The sequence below is a fragment of the Pygocentrus nattereri genome, chromosome 14 (genome assembly GCF_015220715.1).
Source record: "Pygocentrus nattereri isolate fPygNat1 chromosome 14, fPygNat1.pri, whole genome shotgun sequence".
Lineage (NCBI taxonomy): Eukaryota > Metazoa > Chordata > Actinopteri > Characiformes > Serrasalmidae > Pygocentrus > Pygocentrus nattereri.
Window position 1 is genome coordinate 11,006,331 of NC_051224.1, and position 26,431 is coordinate 11,032,761.

A 26,431-nucleotide genomic window follows, 5' to 3' on the forward strand; every position below is an offset into this window, starting at 1 on the left:
AGGATATTTTTTTCAATACTTTTGGTATAATTATGATCAGTTGTGCTAGTTTATGAATTGAGCCAAAACACTAAAACAATGAAACAATAAAAGCTTCAGTATGGTAGGGCCTTGCTGACACTGACCATCCAAAATTTAGAAACAGTCGGCTGTGTGAACTTGTAAGTAATTTCAGAATATAAGCGTAATTTTGAGATGGTCTTGATCCTGTTTAATCAGCTCAAAGCCATTTCAGCTTTTAATGAGTTATATTAGTGCATAGCCATTACGCACAGTATACGCACAGACTTCGCTTTTCAATCTACATCGCATTTAACTCTGAACATAACTTAAATATTGAAAATATTGATTCTTACTCTTGAAATAAGCGATTTAGGATAATTTTGATAGAAAAATATTACTGACCATCAAGAACTCATGGCACGTCACAGTTTTGTTATATATTTAACAATGACCAAACTACTTAATACCATTTATTCTGTTCATCTAGAGACATTGTGAGGAATGGATTTGAGAGTAAAATATTTCAAATTCATTTTATACCTACATGCTCTCTTTGGACATAAAGAGAAATGCTTGGTAACTCAGATTAGACTACGGACCATATAAACTGCAATCAAATCGCATCCTTACGCAAGACTTCGAAGTTCGTTATCTGATGTGACTCTCCAGTTTGATACCAGTGTGCATTTGCTGCTCAAACAAGATCAGAAAGGATGGTGTTTCCTTTATTAAAGGAACTATATATCACAGATAGCGCAGGAAAACCCTAAATAATACTGCTCTCTTCTCTTTTCCACACCAGGCACATGCTGTGTAGTGTCTGGCAGTAAAACTTTACAGCAAATGGGGGGTTCAGTTGTCATGGCTACAGTTAGCTTACATTCGTTTTGGCCAAAGATCGCCTCGTCATTTGGGTGGGACTAACGATTCTGTTTATGATTAAAAACTGGAAGGCATGCTGTGCAAAATGAGCCTTGTGTTATCCTTTCTTTGTTGCTTTCTTTCACTGGAAAACAAAACGAATGTGTTGTCCAGGATTTCACGTCCATCCCGCCGTTAGTCTGTCGTTTCTGGGTTTACTGCAGCTGGCCAGACAAAAACCAAACAACCGCTACTCGACGTCCTTCCGTCGTCAACGTCAAAATTTCTCTTTTGGGTGGAAGACTTGAAGAGCGAGGCCTACAAGAGTCTGGCGCAAGTTATTATGAACGGAGTGAACATGTGAAGAAATATGGATACACATGTTATTCTCCTGCTGATCGTCGACTCATACCTAGAATGTGCTGGATTAGAATGTAAGTTGTATTTTGTTTTGGTGTGTTTCGTGTTTCAGAAACCGCGCTTTTGAATTTGAAGCTTATGTAAAAGTCTCCAACACGGACGTTATCCTGTTTTGTTGTTTCTTTTTAGCTTGCAACAACTTGATCGTTCCTCAAATGGCAAGCCCAAACCATATCACATTTACATTTGGTTAGCCACAATTTAAATATTGTCCAATGACAAATGGACACGACGCAAGAAAACAGTAGGCGACAAAATAAATAATTAAGCAGAATAAATCTCTTTTATGAAACAATTTCACTGAATAACCGACATGCTATTCAGTTCATAATTGCGAGTCTGCTTATATAGACACGTTCGATAAGCGAGTTTCGAACCTAAATAACAGTTCACTTAGGCTATGCATTAAATTCGATGTGAATGAACACAGAACTCGTAGACTCAACGTGGACTTGGCTCTTGTGATTTCAGTCGTACAGCGACATCTGGAGGTGAATGTGCTCGATAAAGAGCCTATAAGACAACGTATCGTGTATTTTAGGTTATTTATGTTAATCATTTTAGCACACTTTAATCAATAATACATATGCAAATATACTATTTCGAAATGTTTAACAGCACAAAGTTTAAGACATTTCCTTAAACCCAACGCAACTCACTGTCTATTCTAATACAAACAGCAGCTGATTTAATTCGGCAAACAATAATCCATTAATAACACCAAAATGCTCCCAGATAATAACGTACTGATAAATACATTCATGTAATATTATATTATTTTTTTATCTATGCTGAGTTACCGAGAGGGAGAAAATTTGGTTTTGCTGGAAGGATGTAGGCCCACAGAAATGAGGGCAGTTTATGTTTATCAGATTTGTGAGTCTACTGTTTAGAGGATCCCCATAATAGAGAGATACCAATTTTGAGCTATGTTTGTAAAAGATAATAATAATAATAATACTAATACTACTACTACTACTACGACTACTAATAATAATAATAATAATATGTACTTACACATTCAGTATCGAGCATGAATATATCCACAGCTAAGATATTTTTTTTTCTTGAAATAATGTTATTTATGCCAGCAAAACAAATATTACATTGATATATCATTGTGACATTAGTCGATTACAAAGGCGTTATATTCTCTAAAAGTTCCGGTCAAATTATATTCGACCATGTCGTGGTCTATTTTTTTAATTGCTTTATACACATTATTAATTGTTTGATATACAGCTTTAAGGTTGGAGATTTTTTTTAGGGTTAAGGATTGATGTAAAGTGTATGTAACGGAGAGTAAGCCATCGTTTGATCAAGCACTTGAATGAAGGAGTCCTGCAAGGGGAGGAGCTTGCCCGTGAACCACAGTCGCTATTGGGCTCTGGGCTGGAAGGAGCCTGCGAGCGCCGAGCTGGCTGAAAAACGAACCGTGAGCGATCTTTTCGCCTTGGCAAAAATATGCCGTAGCAGTGTCATACTCTGAAAGGTCTGTTTTCGCGACCGCCGAGGTTAATTCTTTGGCTAGCCAAAGTCCAAAGGGACACTTGAGCATGACTCAACAAGACGCCCGCCCTGACACGGACTGTCAATTGCAGACTAACTGGGCAATACTGTCAGAGTCTTTAGCATTCCAGAGATTAAACCAGCATCATCTGTCACCGGTACAGGAAGCTATGGCTCTTTCGCGGCACCAAATCCACCATGGAGCTAGGACCTGGGAAGATTCATGCTTGAGTTCTGCTCGATTTCCACAGGTCAGCGCATGTCCTTTTAGTGAATTAGGTCGAAAAACCGTCTCGTATCTTACCCTGGACTCGGACAGAAATTCAACGCAGCAGCCTCTTGATGTCCCAGTGTTCAGTAGATTCATGACAGAGGTGGGCTCCTTGAACAACACTGGCCACGTCTCGGGCTATTTCCGTCCGGAACCGTCCTGTTACCCCGGACACAAAACCCCCACATCGCATAGCACTGCCGGCGCTCTCCCAGTCAGCCTGCCGCATTCCCACCAGTTGTACAATATAAGCTTCTCACGGCAACCTTATCCGGACTCTGACAACAAACCTATAAGCCATAACTTGACATTCGACTGCACAGAATGCCCAAGCCAAGGGAGCGAAAGCTGCAGAAGTCGGGACGCTACACTCGTCACTTCAGACAAAAGTCAAAGCAACACAGACGCCACAGAGCCGCCTTGTTTACAGCCAGACAAACCTTTTATAGACCTTTTCGAGGACACCAAACCTCCCCGAGACGAGGCACAAGGTGGGTATACAAAACTGTAAGAAATAACACAGGATAGCACGTCTCCAGCTGACCAAAAGCACGTTTTATTTCTTTTTACGAAGGTTGTTAACAGTAATAGACGAGGGAGCACAAAAGGAGTTAGCGAACTGCTAAATTAATAAATTAATTTATTGCACGAAGCCACCCCAGACAAAGTGAATTGCTCTTTCACACAACGCTTCAGAGAACATCAAAACAGCGGAAGGCTCCATTGTCAATTGGGAGTCGAGTGGGCCAGGTGTGTTATTGCTTTAGGGCACGCGAACATAGCAAATAGACCACAGTCAGTTCACAGGATAAAACAAAACGCAGTGTGTAATTCTGGAAGCATTGGTCTTCATACAGGTGAATATAGCGCTCGGTTTAAATACACTAATTAGCAGCAATGTGCATTTAGTACAGGACTAAATGAAAAATGGAACCCACAGCTAAATTCTTGCCATGTAGTTAAATCTTGGAACTGAATTTATTTGTGGATTTCTCTTTAGCTGTCTATGTTTTTGAATTTCTCAGTAAGCAGTTCCTTCTTTCAGTTGTAGAAGAACACACTTCACATATTATTTATTCGTGTTTCACTTTACATTTATCACTTTCGAACAAATGTGACACATGCCTGGGACTGGAAATCTACATGCAGAAGCTCAAGTGTGGTTGGTAAATTTGCCACAGTTTCGGAAAGATCCACTACTTTATTTTAATGCCTTTTTCTTGGGTTCTTTTACGAAGGCAGTGTCAACAACTCCAGATCCAGGGTGGGCAGGTGAATTCATGTTCAAACACATCCGAGGGGAGAGATATTTAAGTGAGATATTAGGCGCACAAAGTAACATTTTCATTCATTGTTCGCTTTCGTGTTATAAGCTTGATTAATATATCCACTGTGGTGTGTGCAAAGACACTGGAGTAAAGAAAACCGGTTAGACTTGCCCAAATAGACCCAGAATAATGCTCATTTTGGTGCTTATTTTCTTTGAATACCTTTTGAAGGAGTTGAGTGTTTTTGTTTTATTTTTCAAATGCAGTTGAACAAGCTCTTTTAAACAAAACACGTGTTTTTATTTCACAAAGAAAGCAGACTCCCAAATTCATGTATGAAACTTCAAGGCTGTGTGGACATACTTTAATTGAATTCGTCTGTACGTTTCAGTTTCTCCCACTACCACACGAACTCTTTCAGTCCATGGCTCAGTGACACACAATCCATAGCTGAAGGCTAATGGGTTTACCTCTTGTCGTAAAATATTTGCTTTTCGTCTTGTCATAAAACTAACCTGCTAGTTATTTTTGTTAAAAAGGCGTCTGTTCTCTCATTTTCAGCTGAAGACGTGACCTTCGATAACGCTACGAGTGGCTGGTTGTCGGCGAAAGCGGGGAGGAAGAAGCGGTGTCCTTACAGCAAACACCAAATCCTGGAACTTGAAAAAGAATTCCTCTTCAACATGTACCTGACTCGAGAGCGCCGCCTGGAGATCAGCCGCAGCGTCAATCTCACTGACCGTCAAGTTAAAATCTGGTTTCAAAATCGCAGGATGAAACTAAAGAAAATGACGCGGGAGCACAGGACGAGGGATGCGGGCACTCATTTATCAATGTGATTTGTTGTGGGTCATTGTATAGACTTACCAAGACTGTAGCCAATACAGCAAGGACTGAATGTTCAGCACACTTGTTGGATTACGTTAAAGCTGACGGATTAGACAACTGTTTTCACATGAAGACGAGAGCATTTTCTCAGCATTGCCAACAGAACGCTTTTCAAAAAGGTTCAGTGCTGGCTTTTAAAATCTTTCATGAACTTACGTGCACTTTATTCCTTCCATTTGAGGCATTTCTTCTTCCCTCAAAAGAGACCAAATAGTTTTCTTCTCATTCCATCATCAAGACTGTTGTTCACAGTTTATGTAAAGAAAACCACGAGATTATTTATCGGTTTTATTTATTATGGATAGGGCGAGCAAATAAAGTGGGGCCCAATAACAAAAATAGCACAATAAGTGGCAAGTTAAAACAGAAAATAAAGCATGGCTGCATCAAGCACAGGTAGATTAGTTTTTGGGAAGCTGAAAATTAATTATAGTTGGAGGTAAAGTTTGTCTGCTTCCATGCCTTGGATGTTTTTTTTTTCAGCCGCTACTGGTTGTATTTGATTATTTCTGATTATTAGTAATTTTCGATGTGGAAAATATGGTATTTTGAAATATTAATAATAAATGTTGTAGATAATCATACAAGTATGAAGCCTATTAAAAATTCTCAATAGAACATTTCCCAATATTTTGATGTGATTTAGCACGAAATCTGATTTATTGCATTCAATTGCCTAGTGCACTGCAAAAATGTTTTCGTGTTTTAACAAAAAAAAAAAAAGAAAAAACAGGCGGCTTAGAAAAAGTTTTGAATGAACTTTTGTGAATCAAAAGAATGTAGAACAGAATTTGGAATGTTCTGTTGATTAACTTTTCACTCAAAAATTAAAAAGCAGCCAGGTTAATTACATTTCTCTTTTTTGACGGTGTAGTCCCACTACAGTAGATCAGATTGCGGACACTAAATGCGTGTATTACCCATGTGTGGTCCATATATTGCATTTTTTACATGGAGAAACTGAGTTGACTGATTTACTTTTATTTTGTTTTTATTATTATATTTTAAACCAGAAAACCATGTTTTGAAATTATGCTAGAAGGTATTCACTTATCAGGTTTTAATTTAGAAATATTTAATTTCAACTGATGCTAGGAGATATTCGCTTTAGCTGGTTTTGAAAAAAGTTACTACAGCGATAACATCTATAAGTGACATGTCTGACTGGTGTACACTCATTTCCTTTTTGACGCACAGCAGTATTGCATATCGTTGAGTTTTAACATGTCTATCGGATTCCAGAAAGAAGACAAGCTAGTAGATCTCCAATTGGAATTCGACAGGTTAAAGTCAGATTTAAAAAAAGCCCATAATAACGTTTCCTACATTTAAATAATGGCTCAATGCTGCTGATAAAACCGAGAATGTAATCTTAGTTACTGAGTGTGCGCGTGCACAACAGATGTCTTTGCTTTTTCTGGAATAATTGTTGAACTCTGCCTCGTAATCTTGAAAATACAACCGTACGAAGTTCAAAAGTCAAGTTGCAAACAACAGGATGTTCAAGGATTTATTAATTCAGCCCACATGGCCTACTATCCTGAGCCCTTGTTGAAGACCAGTGAAACGTCCGCCTTAAAGAAACGTTAATAGATTATCTTTGTCTTGGAAAGGCAGGAGAGAATTGACCTTGTGTATATCTCTCAGGGAATGCATGGAAAGACATGGCAATTTACCAATATCAAACGGAGACATGACCTTCATGTTATTCTAATGTCAGAGAAGTTTTGCCTTCCATCTCTGTTTGAAGCGAAGTTAAAATGTATCTCTATTATGGTGTGTACCTTTCATTTTTCCCAGGATGCGCAGCTCGCTCTGAATGGTTGGAGCGTTAAAAAATAATTTAGAACATATGTGGATACAACGCACAAAATACAGCCTGCTGCCCTTTTGTTTGAGCCAGTGACTACGTATGTGCTTTTGGGAGTCGCCATGTTTGGAGTCCACAGTTCCCAGCGTCATTGGCCACACAGGGCCCCCCTTTTTAACAGGGGCAATTGAGTCGCTTTTTATTACTAAGCCAGGCTGCTAAAGTCAAAGGACCGGATGTGCTTGTGAACTTAAATGACTTTATACCGGGTAACTGCTTGAACAATCCCCTGAAATTTCGGCATCATAAATTAATTTAACCTCACAACATGTGCATGTTAACAGCATCATTCTGGGCTCTATATATTGTTTTATCTTCTTTTTGCTTTAATGTATATGTCTTGTGGTGTTAGTTGTACACTCTGAAGAGACACATGATTCCCTGCATTTGGACTACGTTGCTAAAATCCGAGTGGACTCTCCAGCACTCCAGCTCCGTGTTTCTCTCCGCTTGCCGGCCCTCGTCCACAGTTTCGTCTTTGAACGCACAGAAGGTCAAGCTGGTGTGTGATTTAGGTAGTTTCACGTTGTTGGGCTGGACGTTTGATAACACAGGAACCTGAAACTGCCTGGATTACTCCAGCTGATACACACCAATGCACCGCCGTAACCAAGAGTTGTCCCTAATAAAGAACCTAAGATAATTTGTGCAAAATTATACGCTTATAACAGTTTTATCTTTTGTCTCTAGCAGATCCAAAACAGCTTGCTGACATTAACCGACCTGTTGCACGCAGAGCAGCGTGGAGGCCTGGTATGACTTATCCAGTCCGTTCCTTTGCGATCATCGGTTCATTTACAAACATAATACCTTTTATGAATGTTTCAGCGCGCAGCAGTTGTAAATCTTACCACCCAGAACACATCAGACTTCTTCATTTTCACACGAACTTGTTTTAACTCCTGGCCGTGGAGTTGACTAATATATGTCTGAAGGCATGGTTTAGAAAAAGCTTCTTTTGATCAGTTATGGTATTAATCTTTCATGCATTGATTTGTGATTTGCAGCCATGATATCACTGTGACAAACTGTGACATAGTCTAAAAATGGCTAGAAAGACATTGTCAGCTAATGTGATGAACTGCTAGGTCAAATATGCATAGCTAATGAGAAAATCTAATGAAAATAAAGAACAGTTTAAATTAATCTTTGATTATGCGCCACAGATGAGACACGGTAGGGAATTCCACAGATATTTATTTATTTATTTTCCAAAATTGTTGCATAATGTAAACAAATCTTTCCGACCGGTTTGATGTAAAGAGATTCACTGTAGTGACACACACCGACTCAGATTTATATGGTGGTGATAGGAAATGGTCGCAATATCTGCAGATCTAATATCCAAAATGAGCAGTGAACCTACACGTTTTGAGTTTTGTATATGCAGTGAGTATTATCATAAAACAATGGTAACTCTGATAAATATGTTCTTTAGGAGCTATTTGTCCTCAGAACGTCATGCATGTAATTACGCCATGGCTAGATTTTAAGAACATGTTGTAGGCCAAAACGTATTCTGAAGACTGTCAAACAGTAATAGATCAGCAATCAAGAAACAAATAATAACTTTCTGTAATGTTCCTTTTGAAGACACTGAACTCTTCAGACGTCTGGTTCTTATCGCCACTGCTGCGAAATGTTCTGACTCCGCGCCATTCTCTAGAATGAATATCCACTCTGAATGATTACATGATATTGTTTACGCTTTATCAACTTTATCATGAAAATATTTTGAAAAATCGCAAATGTGCAAGTGCATGCTATTTCTTAACTCTATTTCACCATGTAAGTCCATTAATGTGTGTGTGTGTGTGTGTGTGTGTGTGTGTGTGTGTGTGCGTGCGTGCGTGCGTGCGTGCGTGCGTGCGTGCGTGCGTGCGTGCATGCATGTGTGTGGTTAGGTTTATGTGCTTGTCTGGATGAGTAGTACATGCATTCAATGGATCCTGTTGCCGGGCGAATAGGAAAGATTCTCGATGTGTTAGATAAGTATGGCGTAGGCTTAATTAAAAATAAACTTTTTAAAATGCTCAGTGGTGTTGTTTTGCCAAACAACTTCAATGTCATCGGAACTGCCAGACTGGATCCCCATTCCCCAGCATAAAGACGTTTTGAGGTTTGGTATCTAAATGTTACAAAAATCTAAAACTTCATTTAATAATTAGCACACAGTACACAATGCTACCCCCGTTATAAACGTTATGTCTCGGCAGCAATTGATTTAGGATGCATTTTATTCAAGTAGACGTTTGAATTAAGATAATTCAGTGTAGTACTTTTAGTGTACTGCTAATTTTTACAAAGCACATATATTCATTTTTTGATATGTCTAGACATGCATAGTGGAAAATCGTGCTTTCTTTAATCATTCCGTCCAAGTAGCATATACACTGATCTGTAAACAGGTCATGTTTAGTTTATGGATGTTTTATAGCCTCAAAATTTGCCCAGTTAGATTATATGAGACATTAGATTTCTTTAAAAGAATCTCATTTATTATTTTTTTTAAATTTGCAACATATATAAAACGAGTCTAAAATGTGACAAGTGCAACCGAACGTATATCATTTCTACGTTTACCACTAACTTAGTTTAAATGTTGTTAACACTTGCAGTGTACATACCACTTAACGTACATGCAATGAAATTATTGTTATCTCTGGTGTTGTTTTTGCTGTTTTTTTGTATTGTTGTTAGTTCCCATTAAAACTTGAAAGATTATATACATAGACCTATGGTGCCTGAGCGGTGAGATTAGGTATTATGATCATTGTGTTGAAGTTTATGTATATACACTCTTAATATTAAATCACGCTGCTCTTGGGTGTATTAACAGCAGTTGTATGGTGTACCACGTTTGTAGCAATTGCCTTCGCCTTGTTTAAAGCCAGGAATAGTAAACATGATATTTTTGGATAACAAAGTAGATACAATAGTGGCCTAATTAACATAATCTCGCCTTTGAATAGATAGATAGATAGATAGATAGATAGATAGATAGATAGATAGATAGATAGATAGATAGATAGATAGATAGATAGATAGATAGATAGATAGATGTTGGTATTTTGTATGCAATACTGCAGATCAAAAATAACCTTTGTCCACAATCAAATGAAAGACTGTAGATTGAGACGTGGTTAACTTTGTTCGTTCATACCGTTGACAGCTGCTTAGCGAAGCAGGGGTGTGATCCTGTGCTGGTGGTGATGTGTTAGGGAACTGAATATGATCCAGGCAGAGGGCAATTCTTTCCAGAGGTGTGCACAGTAGTAGAAGAGTTGGTACCACCTTGGAATTGCGGTGTGGTCAATGCATAGCCACTGCAGCTGAACCGTTTACACTTAAAAATTATTATGCCTTTATTTTATTAATATGTAAACTTCGCCATATATATATATCATATATATATATATATATATATATATATATATATCAAAGAAGACATTCATCTCCAAACAAATAGTAACTTTGCAGCAGTGTTAGCGTAAGTTAAAGAACTTATTTACAAGCATTTTTAAGCATTGCTATTGATACATTTATACTTGATTTTTCACGCAACCTAAAGGACATCTGCAGGGTTCAAAAGATATAGAAAAATAAAAATCACAAAAATTGATCTATGTGCTTTTTTGTACTGCAGCAACCTTCAAAATTCTAGAAGATAAAGACACAAATGCAACCCACAGTGTTTATTTTCTAGGCCTACTATTAATTATCTCAAATGACTAGGAAAGCAGTAAGGTTTTAATTTAGCCTTTAGGTGCTTCACATTTTTGTGGCTTTCTGGTTTTCCCAGAGCTTATTGCCCGAATGTGTCTCATTATGACATTGGCCCTGTTTGCTCATAGTTACAGGGTGTGCATAAAATTAGCTCAGCGCCAAATGCAAAATTAAAATTGTGTTCGCATTTTTAAAAGCTACATGTAATAGCACAGTAGTAACTAAACTACTCTGTTATCTTAAACATTCAGAAGACTTTTAAATTATTTTTTAAATATCTGTCACAACTGTGCATTAAAAAAAACACAAACTCTAAATACTTTCACCTTTATTGCGTGAACTATTCCGTCATTGGAAGGCACCTTGTTTTAGCTGGGCATGTAAGGAGGTAATATTGTTTATATGCTGGACGTTTACGAAGACAAAAGAGGCTAATGTGCCACGCAACATACAAAATGTGACGTCACAATCAGCATATAGCGCTTGTAGCGCAATTCTCTGTATGGCGATTGCAAAAAAAAAAAAAAGTTTCAAAGCAAGTGTGCCTTAATCTGACTTTTTCTCTGGAGCGCGTGCACGGAATGCTACGGCACACTCGTTTACGGTCTTCGCCACAGGCAGTATATCAGGTCTATAAAAATCAAAGCTGCCTGATGTAGTATTTTATTATAGTATTAAACGACCAAAAAGTTCAAGTAGTTTCTTCCATAAATACAAGAGGATTGTCGCTGGGTACTGTTTAACACACTCGTTAAGAAAAATTACTGTTAATTTCCTAATAAAACTCAATATTATCTCCACGAACCCTGAATAAGACCGGTCTGCAGCTTAAGAGCACAGGCAAAGGCTGTGAAATGTTTCAAAAGAATGTTACAACAGAGCAAACTCTTAGAAGATTGATGAACTTGACAGACTGATGATTTTGTCTTCATTTAGGCACCTTAATGTCTTTGAAGGCTTCAAGGCCTCTTGATACATTTTCCATATGCAAGCTGAGAATAACGTGATAAAACTGTACTTTAGCATTGTGAATGCTCCTGAAACATTAAGCATGCGTATGCTTATTAAAAAGAAGAAGAAGAAGAAGAAGAAGAAGAAGAAGAAGAAAATTAAACCAGCATTCTCTCACTTCTTTGTGTGCCATTGCTTCGAATAGGCTTACGCTTTTTATTCGTATTGTCAAAACGTTGTATAATTTAAGCGGATATTTCCCCGGCAGGTTGTAGATATCGTACGATATATAGACACACTCCCATTTTGCATATTACATAAACAAGACAGTTTATTTAGAGGGGAAATATGGATAGAGCAAGAGGAGGAGAGCTCTGCGCAGCCCCTTGGCGGATTGATTTACGCCCCATTGACTCTTTATCAGGCTCGCGAAAAAGACTGACCAATCATTTCGCTCGAAGCACACAACATAGCAGCCCAGCTCTACTTTGTAGGCGAACGAGTGGAGGCAGCATTGTGGTGAGGGGGGAAAGCCCAGTTCTATGGTACACGTTTTCCCTTCAATGAACCGTACGTTGTATAATGTCCGAGAATGTCCATTTCTGGAACTCTAAGCAACTACTATGTCGATTCCATCATAAGTCATGAGGGAGAAGATCCGAGTGCTGCCCGATTCTCCAATGTACAGTACTCCAACTCCAGGCAAGCGGGAACTGGGGAGCATCCCGAATTCCCGTCGTGTAGTTTTCAGCCAAAGCCTCCTGTGTTCAGTTCAACATGGAGTCCTTTCAGTCCCCACACGTCCAACGGCTTACCAGCGGTCTATCATCCTTACATCCCAACGCAGCCCATGCCTTCGACGGACACCCGGTACCTCCGCACATGGCTCGACTGCGCCCCGAGAGCCGAGCCACTGCCCGGCCAGAGCCAGGTCAAAATGGAGCCACTGTTGGGACACCTCGGAGAGCCCCCAAAAATCGGAGGACAGCATGAATATGTTTTGGAATCCTCCTCGGCTCGGGAGATGAATCCCGGCCACGGCTCCGGATTTGAAGACAGTAAGGACATTTGCGAAGGTAGCGAGGACAAAGAAGGACCAGATCAAAGTAAGTTATAAAACGAGGAAGCGAACAGTCTGTAAAGCTTTTAATGCTGTCATAAAACGCGAACAAAGCGGCTGAGACCCACAGCCTCCCCACCCAGCTAAGTCTGCTCATGTGGCAGGCAGAGTTCGAGAGACAGCTTGTTTGTTTGTAGACGACACGAATATAGAACTTTATAAGTTTTCGCATGCTTTTGAATTTACAACACCATGATCTCCGCAGACGATTTTTGCTTTTCTTGGTATTTTTTTCTGTCGAACCTGAGCCACGTAGGTGGGAGTAAAGGGTATTGATTGTGACTTTGTTTTTCCTCGCTTTCAAAATTGGAATTTTGGACTCTGTCTATGTGTGTGTGTGTGTGTGTGTGTGTGTGTGTGTGTGTGTATTTGTATAACAAAGCCTGTTATTCGCGCTTCAGCGCACCTTAGGGTTAAGCAGCCTGTTTTTTTTTAGATTAGCAGTGAATGATTTTTCCCCAAAGCTTCTCTGTTTAGCCTTCCTAGCTCATACATTATTTCGAGCATCCCTGGCATGTTAGAACACGTATTTGTTATTTCTATCGTCTTTTGTTCACAAATATCTTTCTTCACAAATAATAACAACCATAATCAATGGTCCAATTGACTGCCCCTTCTTTGATATTACCTCTTTCTTCAACGTGAAAAAAAAAATCACCAGTAGACGCATTTGTTGTGGTAGGTGTCTGGATGCTAGTCATTCTGGTACATGCGACAGTGGGCTTCAGCCAGTCCAGAGAATGAAGGCTTTCTATCCCGGAAACAACAGAGACGCATACTATAAGCAAGGATGATTCATCAAGATGTACCCTACTGGTAATTATTAATAGTTGCTGCCATACAAAAGGGACAGTTAAAAGAAATGCCTGGGTTCTTTTGAGAGCCTAACACTCTAAAAATATACTTTAATCCTTAATCGACGGGGGCATGTGTCTTGACAAACGATTGTATTTGATTTGGGCGGACTGACGTGGAACGAACATTGATTTTAATTCGCGAAGTAGTCTCGATCAACACAAATACTAATGGAATGGTGCGCAATAGAAATCCCCATTGTGCTGCCCTGGGCGGCGTTCCAGTATAAACTGTAGGAAAAAGCAATGAAGTTAGGAATTACATGGCCCTCTTTGTGCTTGCGGCTGCCCATGAGAAGATATTGCCCCCCACCCCCCAGTTTATTAAGTTACAAGAGGAGCCAACATATCCATTAATTGTTGTATGTGGGCTCTCTGGGACGTATAGTGCAAAAAAGGTCTCAATGAAAAACGATGCAATCAAAAAGCAAGGAAATGTAATAACGTGCTTTCTAATATGAAAACCCCCATTTCTGCCAAAACAATACTACAGAATTATCAAGAGGCGTTGCCATAAATGAGACTGTAAACTTTCACTGCGTTGTTGATCTTTTTTTCTGTAATGGATTACATCATGTCCCCTTTTAATGTTTACTGTTAGAAATTATGTCTCAAAACTGCCTCCTAAGTAAGAATGTGGTAGACTACACATATCTCAGACATGTCCTCGAGGCCTACCTGACTGACACATGCATTAATCAATCCTGATAGGAAGGATATTCCTATTCGTGATATAAATAGAATTGCGTCGCAAGATTTAGGATATCTTAACCAGTTGATGTCGAACTGGAGTGCATATTTCGGAGTGTTAGATGATAGGGTTTCACGGGTGAAAAAAGAATTGCTGCATCCAGGATAGCTGGGCTGGGAGTTCCAAACTCACTAACGTTCGTGCTCGTGACCCTCAAGCGCTAGGGCCAAGTTATGTGCCCAGTATGCTAGATTCACGAGGCAGGACAAGACGTTACAATGGAAGCGATTCTGAGCTGGGGAAGAATGTCAGCCTCTTTAGGGAGCCATGGGTCAAAACGTACTTCTACCTCGCCCGTTTTCAAGGTATAGGCATATCCAACATGTTTCTAGAGATAAGAGCGTTCGCAACATTGTGTCTGACAGTGCTGGAGATGCAGTCTCCTTATATGTCTCATCCCAAAGGCGACTCAGTGGAAACATTTTTGAACTCCCATCTGCATTCCCGAGGAAGCCACTGAGGGAGAATAAGCCTCTTTAGAGAAGCTCTTCCGTCATAATTCTCTCCACATTTCTCCCTAAAAGGAGATAATATCATGTCACAAGCGATCGCGGTTTAGAACGCGTTCCACTATGGTTAAGCTGTTGTAGGGTGAGTCAAACATAATTGGAAAGCCGCGGCAAAGATGAAATTCATAATCTGTTTCTTATATGAAGCTGTATTCACTGCTACCATTGCACAGGTTGTGGACACCAGTCATTTTCCTGGAGCCATCAAGCCTAACTCAATTGGGCCGACACCTCAATGTATCATTAACTCAATTTCTCCAGCCTTATATAATAACACGAAGGTGTCTGTAAGTCATTACGAATGCTCAAAAGTAAACAAGGCTGACAGGGCCTCTATGGAACTGTACGAGTGATGCTAGCCTGTAATAATGCATATACAGCTCCAGAGGTTCCCCAATATGTTTTGCTCTTATTGTATATTTTTAGCAGTGCTGCCTGTCTGTAAACTCCAATTATAAATGTCTGTGCGTAGGATATATTTAGCCAGTGTTGAACGTTGTGTTCACAGTTGAACTGTGTTGTCATTTGCAGATGATCCATCGGCCAACTGGTTACATGCTCGCTCGTCCAGGAAAAAGCGATGTCCATACACGAAATATCAAACCCTGGAGCTCGAGAAGGAATTTCTCTTCAACATGTACCTCACCCGAGATCGGCGACACGAGGTAGCGCGCTTGCTGAACTTGACGGAGCGGCAAGTTAAAATTTGGTTCCAAAACCGAAGGATGAAAATGAAGAAAATGAATAAGGACCAGCCCAAGGAATGAGGGCAAAAAGAAGCTATCCCCAGTCTCTAAATACCATCTTTAATCTGAAGTATGCATACCTCTGGACAATGATACAAGGAGTGTTTGTAGCCTGTGTGTTTACCCTACCACCCTTTCAAAAACAAACAAACAAAAACAAAACAAAACAAAACAAACAAAAATTCTGGGATACAGACCAGCAGTGAATACTTACGCATACATTTTCTTCATCGGTATTCTTTTTATGAGGCTACTTGGTTGCAAAGCTGAACACTAGTCACTAACTCGACCTAGAAAAAAATGAAACTATGTAATTCATGCCTACTATTTGTCCTTTATTTTGAATTTGGTTTCCACCATTCCTTCTAAACGTAAATATACCTACGGCTATTTATATTTGTACTAAAAGAAATGAAAATCATAATTTTTCTTCTTTATTTCCACATCTTGTAATGTGTTATTTTAACAGTTGGGGTGTTTACGCTGTTAACAACATTGCGGCATTATTATTATTGTTATTATTATTATTATTATTATTACTATTATTACTATTATTATTTTTTTTTTTTTCGTTACATTTGATGTTATCCTTAGATCAAGTGAACTCATTTCAACGCCATTAAAACAAATATTCAGGTATTCAATCATTAACAGGCTAGCTCTTTAACGTTTTTTCTTTTTACATTTCATTATTTTATTTGAGGGTCTTAATACTGGAATAAAAATAGGAATGCTTTTCCTTTAGTTTTGCCATGCTCATTTTTAATTGTATTATAGCAACATATTCCTTCTTATAGGATGAAATCCTTTTACTATAATACTTTTGAGATTACATTTGACGTCTACCATCCTGTGTTACTTTACGTTTAATTAGACATTAAAAACTAGATTTAAGAGAAATTATGCTTACATTATATACTAATCTAAATGATACAGTAACAACTTCAACTTTGTTTTATAATTAGACATTAACTGTACAGGCCCTTACATACGCCAGTATATATTTAAATGTTCCCCCAATTATGACGTCAAGAAACGAGTTAACTTATGGACTATATCTGCTGGATGTGTTTCTATGCGTGTAGTTAGCGTGTTAGTAACAAATTAATTCGGCCAAAATGACGTATAATATAAACCCAACTGAGTACAGATTCAGTCGCATTTACGTGTATAAATGTTTACATCCATTAGCGCATGTCTTGTAGATAGGTTCAGTTACCCTCTTATGTGATTTTCAATTAGCTAGTGAAACTGAAAGTTCTTTCATATGTAGTCTTAGTATGAGAATTCTAATTTATTGTAAATAGGATGTTTTTCTTCTCTCGTTTTCGGTGGATTGCGTTTTACATTGTGTTAAAAGGGATGAGCTTTGAAGAGTTCTTATACTTGAATAAGCAGGTAAACGTGTTCTTTATACTTTCAGATATTGTTTACATGTTGTTGTCAATTTGTGTTGTCTGAGATAACTATTATGTTCCAATGTTGTTCGCTCGACTTTGTATTGCTTTGCTTGTGCAGAAATCCCAACATGTTTGCATATGTCTATCTTCTGTCAACTAAAAGACTGGACTTTTCTGGAGTCGCGTGCACGTCTGTCTGCTACTTTCAACAGTATTATTGGAGTGTGAGATATCATTAACCGACCCCTCTCTAACTATGACACTCAGACACACACACACACACACACACACACACACACACACACACACACACACACACACACACACACACACACACTTCCTTTGGCATGCTGAAATCGCTCCCCTTTTCCTTTTCCTTCATTTATTTAATCATTTATTGTAGAAAATAACAAATTCCCTGGATTTTGGAAATCTCAATGAAACGCTCTCCCAGTAACGTAACCCAGTGCTCTTTTTGTACACAACTGCTCCTGTTTTTCTCTCTGTGCGATGGCACGGTGGATGCTGGACTCGTATTAAAAGTTTACATAGAACGCAATATGAGTTTTTACCTGGGTTCTTGTCATTATTGTGTCTGTGTGAATATACACTACAGTGGTTGCACACAGTGGTTATTGTCAAGCGATTGCACACAGAAAATATGTTGTTACACCAACCCAATTGCTTTTAAGTTTACTTGTTTGGCTAATAATTGTGTTCATGTAACGTGTTTCATTCATGTGCAACCACCTGACACATTGACACATTTTTTTAAAATGTCAATTCAGTCGTCTTTGTCAGTGCATGCAGTAGCTTACACGTTTTCTTTGAAGTCTTCCAAAGGGCCTCTTTTAATGTTATAAAAGGGAAATAGAAAGAAAGAAAACATAACCACCACCAAAAACAGCAACCATGTTTATGAACAAGAAAAGCTAACTTATTTACAACGTAAGCGTAAACGTCTCCCTGTAATTCCTGAAGTAAATCAGCGCTTATCCTTAAGTGCCCTCATCCGCTGCATGTCGAAGAGAAATGCTCTGTAGTTTTCAGTACCACATTTATTTTGTGCTGTAACGAGGGGCATGTGTTGCAAATATGCTATCGTGCGTGGAAGCATTTGTCTCGCATTGAGCTTGAGGGGAACGTGCGTGTCATATGTGGACAACCGAAGGGATTTTGAATACTTTTTGGATTGACTTTTGTTTTGCTTAACATCAGGCTGTAATTAATAACGATGTCAAACTAAACCATCTCTGATATTTCACACTCTAAATGGAGTCTCTCTTAGACTAGGCTAGTCTTCATATATTTCATTATGTTTAAGTTAATTCAACATAAATGTAAGTGCAATCTTCGGTGTTTAATCCGGGCACCACTGTATTTATCTTAACTGCATTAAAAGTACACCTAGGCCTATCATAGATCAAAGGCTTTATTTTCCTTTTTTGTCCATGTTTGCACAAATTCACGAACATCTTGGTGGGAAAAAGTAGCTATTTTTAAACCAGTAGCCGCTGTAGATTTTCCTAAAAACAGAAGGAACAAATAAAGAGACATTAAACGAAGATGCTAAAATCCTCTACAGACCGTGACAATTAAACAATTCTTGTTTTGAAGGCAGAGCCAGCAGTCCTGTCCCGCAGATGTATCAAAATTCATAACCGTATAACATTGTAATCCATTCTGTTCTTCTTTTGAGGACATAGACCTATATTCAGAGGATGGCCTGTACACCTATGTTCTGGCACGTTCTTTTGGATGTTTTGAAAGGAAACAAACTGCTAGAAAGGATGTGCACTCGCACTTTGGAGGAGGGAATGGGAAGTCGACCGTCATAAAAAAGAGAAAGAAAATTCAATTCAGTGTGCCGCAATAAAATAATATGACTGCAATAAAACTTTATAGGGTATACATTTCTGAAGGTTAAGAACTAAATGGCTGTAAAGCAAATACTGCGCAGGAAAAGAGAGCAAAAGCGTTCGCATCTCCAATAATGATTAGGCAGGGCAATTCGACGGCTCATGGTCTCTGGACAGGGGAGACCTGTTGACTTGTTTCATTTTGACCCTTTTCTTGCATTTGTCGTTTTATTGTTCGCAGCGTTTGTTGTTCAGAGCGCCAGATTCCTCGCGGAGTAGGGGGCCTCGAGCAGTGAGATCTGGACTTCCAGATGAGAGCTAGGAGTCCAGTTCGCTCGACGCCCACCCTTTGTTCCATTTCCGAGCGCACCACAGCCGTCTTATAGTGGGGCCATAAAATGACACAAAAAGGATCTCTGGCGAGACGTCTGGGATGACCAACCTTAATTTGTTTACAGCCCTTGCGACCAAGCTCGACTCCTCCATTTTGTGGACTCACATCCGATTGGGCCGCGGTGAGGCCTGATACAATGGACGGTTGCTAAAGAACAGCTTTTCTCTCCCTCAAAATGCGCGTCCTATCCAATTCATTCTACCGTTGCATTCCTTGGAGAAGCTGAAAAGGTTCCGTTATAACAGCAGCAGAGCAGACAACTGAGGATAAACGGTAGATGTAGATCTTTAAATATAATCAGCTTGAAAATACATTGCTGTAAGAGGTGTTTATATGCCGGAGTGCTTGAATGGAGAGGGACAAGAGGACAATGCTCATTTCAAAGCAAACCTTTTGAGAGCTGAGCTTGCTTTGAATGCAGTTATTAAAAAGCAACATTGCACTTGATGTACTGTACAACTAAGCTTTTTAAGCTGTCATATGTAAGATAAAAAAAGGACATAGACTAACTGTTCTAGTCCTCATAAAGTGAAGTGAAAAGACCAGGACTGACATTCATGTAATGCACACGTAATGTCTAATAATGTTGCACAATCATTTAGAAAATATGAAATAAATCTTTGTAAAAAACATTAGCGTATAAACTATAAATAGGAAACGTTTTGTGTGTGTGTGTTTGTTTTTTTTTGCTACATGTACATCTATCTATCTATCTATCTATCTATCTATCTATCTATCTATCTATCTATCTATCTATCTATCTATCTATCTATCTATCTATCTATAATATATATATATAATATATATATATATATATATATATATATATATATATATATATATATATATATATATATACGCACATAAACACTATATATATATACTACTGCTTCTGCTTATAGTAATAACAATAATAATAATGTATATATATAAAATGATATGACTGAATGCGCCGCAGTAACTTACCAAAATTTTAAATGATAATAGATGCGTTCAAAGTAGCTTTCGACAAAGACAAATGCAAGCATAGAGTATTTACTTTTAGTTATACGTTAAAATGTACTGCAACGAATGTAATTTGAACATTAAAATGTTATATCTCATCAGAGATTGCTGTAAACGCAGAGATTTTCTACGCTTTACTTCTGAAAAAGGTTGATGGTGCATGTTGGATTATTTTCTAAGAAGGTATGAAAAAACTGGACCAGGTTTTATAAGTAAAATAATCTTATAAATATAATAAACATTTAAGAAATTAGGCTAGTTAAAACAATACAAATGTATTTTTGTCGGAGTGTTTTTTCCTTGTCGGTTTTGTTCATATTTGAACAGTAGTCAGGACAGATAACCTACAGTTTAAACTGATCTGCTTGTTATGGTGAATTAAAAATAATTACTCAGCCTCTTACATGACTGGATTTGCACTTACGGAGCTGTTAATACCCTCATTTCGGGTTTATGTCTGTTGTTTATAGAACCATTAGGTCCTGGACTTCCGTCCCGCAGAGGCTACACTTCCTCACGGCATTACGCGCAGTGGCCACATGATGGCAATGTTGCTCTACCAAAAAACAATCTGACTACTGTTTTTTTCTTACAGCCAGAACTCACTGAGACCGTAGAGAGCCTGTTTTACACTTGATTAAAATTAGTAGAACAGTGTCACACCACAGAAGACAGACGTCTTATTGATTCTGGGCAAAAAATGTCGTTTCTGCTTATCACTGTGTTTCGTATGTGAAAGTATGATTAGAGCTTTAGGACTTTCCAAGGATGTCGTGACTGTCAACATCTGTGACCCGTTATAATGTACATATTATTTACGCGTTCATTTGTATTATGTAAATAATAATGTGAATAATTAAACATAAACCAGAAAGTAAAATAAAGCAAAACACATATTACATGTTTTTCATTGTTTTATTAGTGTACTACACAAAGAACGTTTTGCTTACAGTAGAAGAATCAAGAAATGGCAGAAAATATTGTCAACTTATAAATACGTTCATAATGAATAGGTTTTAGCTTTATGAACATTTCAGCAAACCTTTTCCTCGGGAAATCTCAATTGTTCATTAACAGTTGTGGAAATTAGAGAAATGGGCTCTTCTTCCCTTTAGACTTTTAACAAGCTGTCGTAATCAATATAGCCTACATAATTGCAATTAAAATCAATGCCTATGATTCAGCAACATAAATCATTCTGCTTTTACAGAAGTCACGATTGGAATGCATCTGAATTTATATTGGACACATGAACAATTTTGAACATTTGACTTCATTCCGTCATACAACAGCCACGTAGAATATTTAACAGCAAAGAATATAAACATTTCACTGCACCAGTGACTTTCAGAACGGGAAACAAGCGTATTCTTCTGTGCTTCTTTTCTGTCTTTATTTTATATACTTACGCATTTACTACTTCATTAAAACTAAAAACTATGCTAATAACAAATTAGGTTAATTCATAGCTTAGTGTGGACAATATTCTTCCAAGGCTAAAGGAAACTTTGACTGGCTTGGTCACACCGCTCATTACACAATGCGGTAATTTGACAGAAGGAAAACACGCCACAATTGTGCCTTTTTTCCTAAAACAAGCGAGTCTCCACATTAATCTTTCACTTTTTTGGTAAGCATCGTATTTTTCTCAGTTTCTGCCCCTATATGAAGTCATCAACGTGTAAATCAGTCCAGACTCATGTTATCACCCGTCAGTTTTTCCAGCACAATACTATTGGTTAATTTGAGATTTTCTGGTGCACATTGCGAGCTTATGGGGAACAGAGCAAAATGACAATTAAATACTTTTTACTTAATTTCATTTCTACTACGGAGAAATTACACCGAGCGAAGCATTTACAGCTCTGGTTGTGGGATCTCATAAAATCCTAACAGCTTTTTTGATGCACGATGTAAACAATAAATAGGCGAGGCGTTTATTGCGCTGTATAGTTTGTTCAACCGTTTACAGATACGTTGTCCATTATGCCTGCTGTGCACTTCATTTTTGCCGTCTTAACATCTTTACAAATATCATATTCACAAAAAACAGAATTATCAAAACGTTACATGTGACTGCCTCGTTTGTTTTCGAAAGGCGCCTGAGCTGTCCAAGAGGATGCTTTGAGTAGTTGTTTAAGGAAGTTCGTTAGGTTCGTAGTATTTGTTTAAACCGATATCAATTAAATCGTGTGCTTCTGCATTTCGCCACGGCGAGCCTGGCATTTTCGACACTATGTCGTTAGGGGACTTGGTATTAATGATTAAATTTGTAGCCCTTTAGGTTGTATGTGATCAACATCCAGCAAAAAAAATCAATCTTTGAATGGATAGTTTAGAGCGGCTGAGTTGGGTAGGGGAGGGTGGAGGCTATGTATTTGATCTGATGCAAAACGGCAGATTTCTCATTAACTTACCCGCTTGAATATATTAATGGGCATATTCTCCCCTCCTCTCTCCCATAGCCCCCCTTTCTCTCTCCCTTGCTCCCTCGCTCCCCACCGTACCCTCTCCCTTTCTCTTTTACTCTCTTTTTCATTCTCTCACTCTCTCCATATCAGAAGCGCGCAGAGCGGTGGCCGTGTGGGGACGCAAGAAGCCAATGGAATGAGGACTCGATAATAGATGCAAATGATCGTGAAAGGACACAGCAAAATATGAAACAACTCATTTGCAGCGGAGTAAATCACAGAAAACTGTTTGAGAACTGGCTTCCTACACCGGGATTGTGATGCTGGATCTCCTGAGCGGCGCGTTATCAGTGGAAGCTGAACAGCTGTGGCTTTAAAGAGGCAGTTCAAAACAAGGTATACAAACACAGGCCATTCATTGATTGGAAATCAGTGCCTATTCTGGTATTTCTTTGTTTTTTTTTTTGCTTCAGAATCTGTCCCTGACTGACAAACTGACACAGTTGAACAAAAAACAACCTCCTGCACAACAACAATAACAACAAAACATCGACGGCAGAAAAAAGATGAGCTCCTATTTTGTCAATTCACTCTTCTCCAAATACAAAAGTGGAGAGTCGTTACGTCCCAATTATTACGAGTGCGGTTTTGCGCAGGACCTGGGGACTAGACCCACCGTCGTGTACGGTCCAGGCACCGGGGCAACTTTCCAGCATGCGCCACAGATCCAGGAGTTTTACCACCACGGCGCGTCCACGCTCTCCGCTGCTCCTTACCAGCAAAGTCCGTGCGCTGTCACTTGTCACGGCGAGCCGGGAAACTTCTATGGCTACGATGCTCTGCAAAGGCAAACTCTCTTCGGCGCCCAGGACGCCGACTTGGTCCAATACAGCGACTGTAAATTAGCCGCGGGAGGCATCGGCGACGAGACGGACAACACGGAGCAGAGTCCGTCCCCCACGCAGCTGTTCCCTTGGATGCGACCGCAAGGTGAGCTCTCGGCACACACTCAACTGCCAACTCTCGTGTGTTTGTGCTGGTGGGAGTGCGATCAAACTTAGCTGCCCGCGCGAAAAATCTTAGGGTAATTTAGAAGTCTGAGAGCTGGATTTCCTGTATGCGCGTGAGAGGGGGAACAATAGCGGGATTTTATTGTTTTATGGTGTCCAAAACTTGTGAATCACTTTACAGTTTAATGACCCTGCTATAGAAAGAGGGGAGAAGGAGAATGAGAGTGAGCCAGAAGGAGTTCCATTCTTTTCCCCCCAATACCCTTGCGTGAGACTCTGGCCTACAGCTGATCTTTCACTTCTCACCCCAGTCAAAGTTTTACTGCAGCTTTTTTACGACTTACAGTGATGTCAAGGCTTATTTCACTACAGGGTGGCCGTTTCACACAGGTTCTGTCTTTTACTGCGCTGCACATGTGACGAGATGTTAGCCTGTCTCATGACAGCTCTGCTACACCTTCTGACGTCCATATTAGTGGCTAATCATGTAACAATATCGGAACACTTCTGTATTTGATTGTTGGGCTGTTCTATTTCATCACTGTAAAACCCTTTGGGAGATCTCCGGGGATACGCCGTAAGCCCAATCATAAACCCATAATGTGCTTGCACTTGAATAGCGGATTAGCAAAACATTTGAATAAGACTTTTTAACACTACAATGGGATGCCTTAGCAACAGTGGTATTACTCCTAATCGTGCGAAAATTTTCTCTACTGTGCTGGTTACTTTACGTTTTCTGAAGCATCTCTGACGTGTTTGACCTTGTTTTTGTCAGTAGCTGCCGGACGCAGACGAGGCCGCCAGACCTACAGCCGCTACCAGACACTTGAGCTGGAGAAAGAGTTCCTCTTCAACCCCTACCTTACTCGCAAGCGGCGCATCGAGGTGTCGCATGCCTTAGGACTGACCGAGCGGCAGGTTAAAATCTGGTTCCAAAACCGCCGCATGAAATGGAAAAAGGAGAACAACAAGGACAAGTTCCCCAGCAGTAAGTCAGAACAGGAGGCGATTGAGAAGGAGAAGCGGGAGAAGGAGCAGGCGGCTGGAGCTCAGTCTGCAAGCGAAGACTGCGAGAAGTCTAAACAAATATAGAGTGGACGTGGAGGGGGGCAGACAGCAATCAGAAGCGCGAAATTAAAAAAGTATATTTAAAAAAGAGAGACATTGAAAAGGCGGAGAGGGGTTTTGTTGAATAGACACAGTCTACGACGGGTCATTACATGTTTCAATCGATGGAGGGAAAGATGGTGGCGTAAAAGGACCCTAAATCTAATGTGTGACCACCGAACTTTATGATGACGAACGACATGAAGCATTTCTACGTTTTGTTTTTGTTTTTCTCTAATGTTCAGAGAGTAGGCCTATTGTAAACTAGCCTCCTTTCTTCGTGGAATAATTATTGTGAAAACTCAGTTTCTATTGTTAGGATTTTGACATTAACAATTACCTTGGCAGCTGTATAGTTCTTAAGTTAAATGGTGCACTTTTAACTGTTCTCACTTATATGTTATGATGATGACGTAGCGATTAATGACTTCCAACAACATGAAACTGCCTATTTATGCCGTAGAATATCTTTTTACACCCCTTTAGTTTTCTCTCAGATTGATGGTATTTTGTTGTCTTCCTTTCTTGGGTTAAGCATGCGCACAGTGGATAAAAATAAATAAAAAAGGAAATAAAAAAAGATGTCATGTGACCCATTGTTTACTGTGAAACAGATTTTTGTACTGTACTCGTGAATTGGTTCTTGGGAATTTGACGATATGCTTTTATTGTTCTTCATCACTTTGTTCTCTTGTCTAAACCTGAAGAAGACGAAAAAAGTGGGCACAATAAAGTTTACAAGCGAGAATCCATGACAACGCTTGTTTTCTCTGCTTCATTTAAATTGTGCATATGAGGAACAGTGTGCTGTCAACGTCAGGCCAACACTAATTTGTACTTCTAGGCCTCTAGCCATAATGCAGCCTCATTTTAAACACAGAAATGTACTGGAATTACTATTGACTGGGCTGCAAAGCTAAAAAAAAACATTACTACTGCATAACAAATTGCCCTGCGCAGGTGAGCACCGTGCACTTGTCATATAGTGTGGTTTGAACTTGGATTTACAGCATTAGTTGCATGCTGAGTAGGAGTGGGCATGCTGAACCACAATTTAAACGCCTCACAACTATTTTGACACACCACGAATGTAATACGACGCTTTATGCGACCAAGCAGAATCAGACTAGGCCGTGCGTTATCGAGAAGACACAATGACTGAGCATTCCGTTCTGGTTTTGCAGAGGAATGGGGACATTTGCATTGCTATTAACGATTTTTTATCAAGTGAGTAGTTGGCTTGATATATTCTGGTCTTAGTTAACAGTTAGTTCTGAATTATACACCGTTATGAATGATGATTCTTCACTTAAAGCACAACCTAGTCCAGGACTAGGCTCAATCCCTGCCTAAAAAATCAACTCTAAGATAAGTTATTTTGTTATTTACACAGAGACAGATAGAAAGACACCAACAGACAACGGTAAAGGCAGTGGAAAAATGTGCTTGCAATGCACTAAGCCAATTCGTCGCCGTGGAAATGGCTTGCTGGTGA

General features: G+C 39.2%; 3 protein-coding genes across 7 annotated transcripts; all 3 read left to right on the top strand.

The window, feature by feature from the left end:
• The first annotated feature begins 1,257 nt into the window (after window positions 1-1,257).
• On the top strand, window positions 1,258-8,236 carry hoxb10a (homeobox B10a). 3 transcript variants are annotated; one of them, XM_017685346.2, is made up of 3 exons: window positions 1,258-1,298; window positions 2,958-3,555; window positions 4,894-8,236. In XM_017685346.2, the coding sequence occupies exons 2-3, from the start codon at window positions 2,964-2,966 to the stop codon at window positions 5,169-5,171; spliced, it is 870 nt and encodes a 289-aa protein (XP_017540835.1). In that variant the 5' UTR covers window positions 1,258-1,298; window positions 2,958-2,963; the 3' UTR covers window positions 5,172-8,236. The 3 variants fall into 3 exon arrangements, with proteins under 3 accessions (XP_017540835.1, XP_017540828.1, XP_017540820.1); XM_017685339.2 differs by having other exon boundaries at window positions 1,275-1,298; window positions 1,414-3,555; XM_017685331.2 differs by lacking the exon at window positions 1,258-1,298 and having other exon boundaries at window positions 1,305-3,555.
• A 3,908-nt stretch (window positions 8,237-12,144) lies between these two features.
• hoxb9a (homeobox B9a) lies at window positions 12,145-17,711 on the top strand. Its single transcript, XM_017685360.2, has 2 exons — window positions 12,145-12,873; window positions 15,533-17,711. The coding sequence occupies exons 1-2, from the start codon at window positions 12,360-12,362 to the stop codon at window positions 15,766-15,768; spliced, it is 750 nt and encodes a 249-aa protein (XP_017540849.1). The 5' UTR covers window positions 12,145-12,359; the 3' UTR covers window positions 15,769-17,711.
• Window positions 17,712-22,921: 5,210 nt separating this feature from the next.
• On the top strand, window positions 22,922-25,691 carry hoxb8a (homeobox B8a). 3 transcript variants are annotated; one of them, XM_017685380.2, is made up of 3 exons: window positions 22,922-23,212; window positions 23,290-23,806; window positions 24,605-25,691. In XM_017685380.2, exons 2-3 carry the CDS (start codon window positions 23,383-23,385, stop codon window positions 24,919-24,921), a joined length of 741 nt encoding a protein of 246 aa, XP_017540869.1. In that variant the 5' UTR covers window positions 22,922-23,212; window positions 23,290-23,382; the 3' UTR covers window positions 24,922-25,691. The 3 variants fall into 3 exon arrangements, with proteins under 3 accessions (XP_017540869.1, XP_017540861.1, XP_017540880.1); XM_017685372.2 differs by having other exon boundaries at window positions 22,922-23,806; XM_017685391.2 differs by having other exon boundaries at window positions 22,924-23,806; window positions 24,608-25,691.
• Window positions 25,692-26,431: the final 740 nt, after the last annotated feature.

Coding starts and splice junctions, on each gene's coding strand:
- hoxb10a (XM_017685339.2), top strand. CDS start 2,841: ATGACTCAACAAGACGCCCGCCCTGACACGGACTGTCAATTGCAGACT. Junction 3,556..4,893: donor TCCCCGAGACGAGGCACAAG/GTGGGTATACAA, acceptor TCTCATTTTCAG/CTGAAGACGTGACCTTCGAT.
- hoxb9a (XM_017685360.2), top strand. CDS start 12,360: ATGTCCATTTCTGGAACTCTAAGCAACTACTATGTCGATTCCATCATA. Junction 12,874..15,532: donor CAAAGAAGGACCAGATCAAA/GTAAGTTATAAA, acceptor TGTCATTTGCAG/ATGATCCATCGGCCAACTGG.
- hoxb8a (XM_017685372.2), top strand. CDS start 23,383: ATGAGCTCCTATTTTGTCAATTCACTCTTCTCCAAATACAAAAGTGGA. Junction 23,807..24,604: donor CCCTTGGATGCGACCGCAAG/GTGAGCTCTCGG, acceptor TGTTTTTGTCAG/TAGCTGCCGGACGCAGACGA.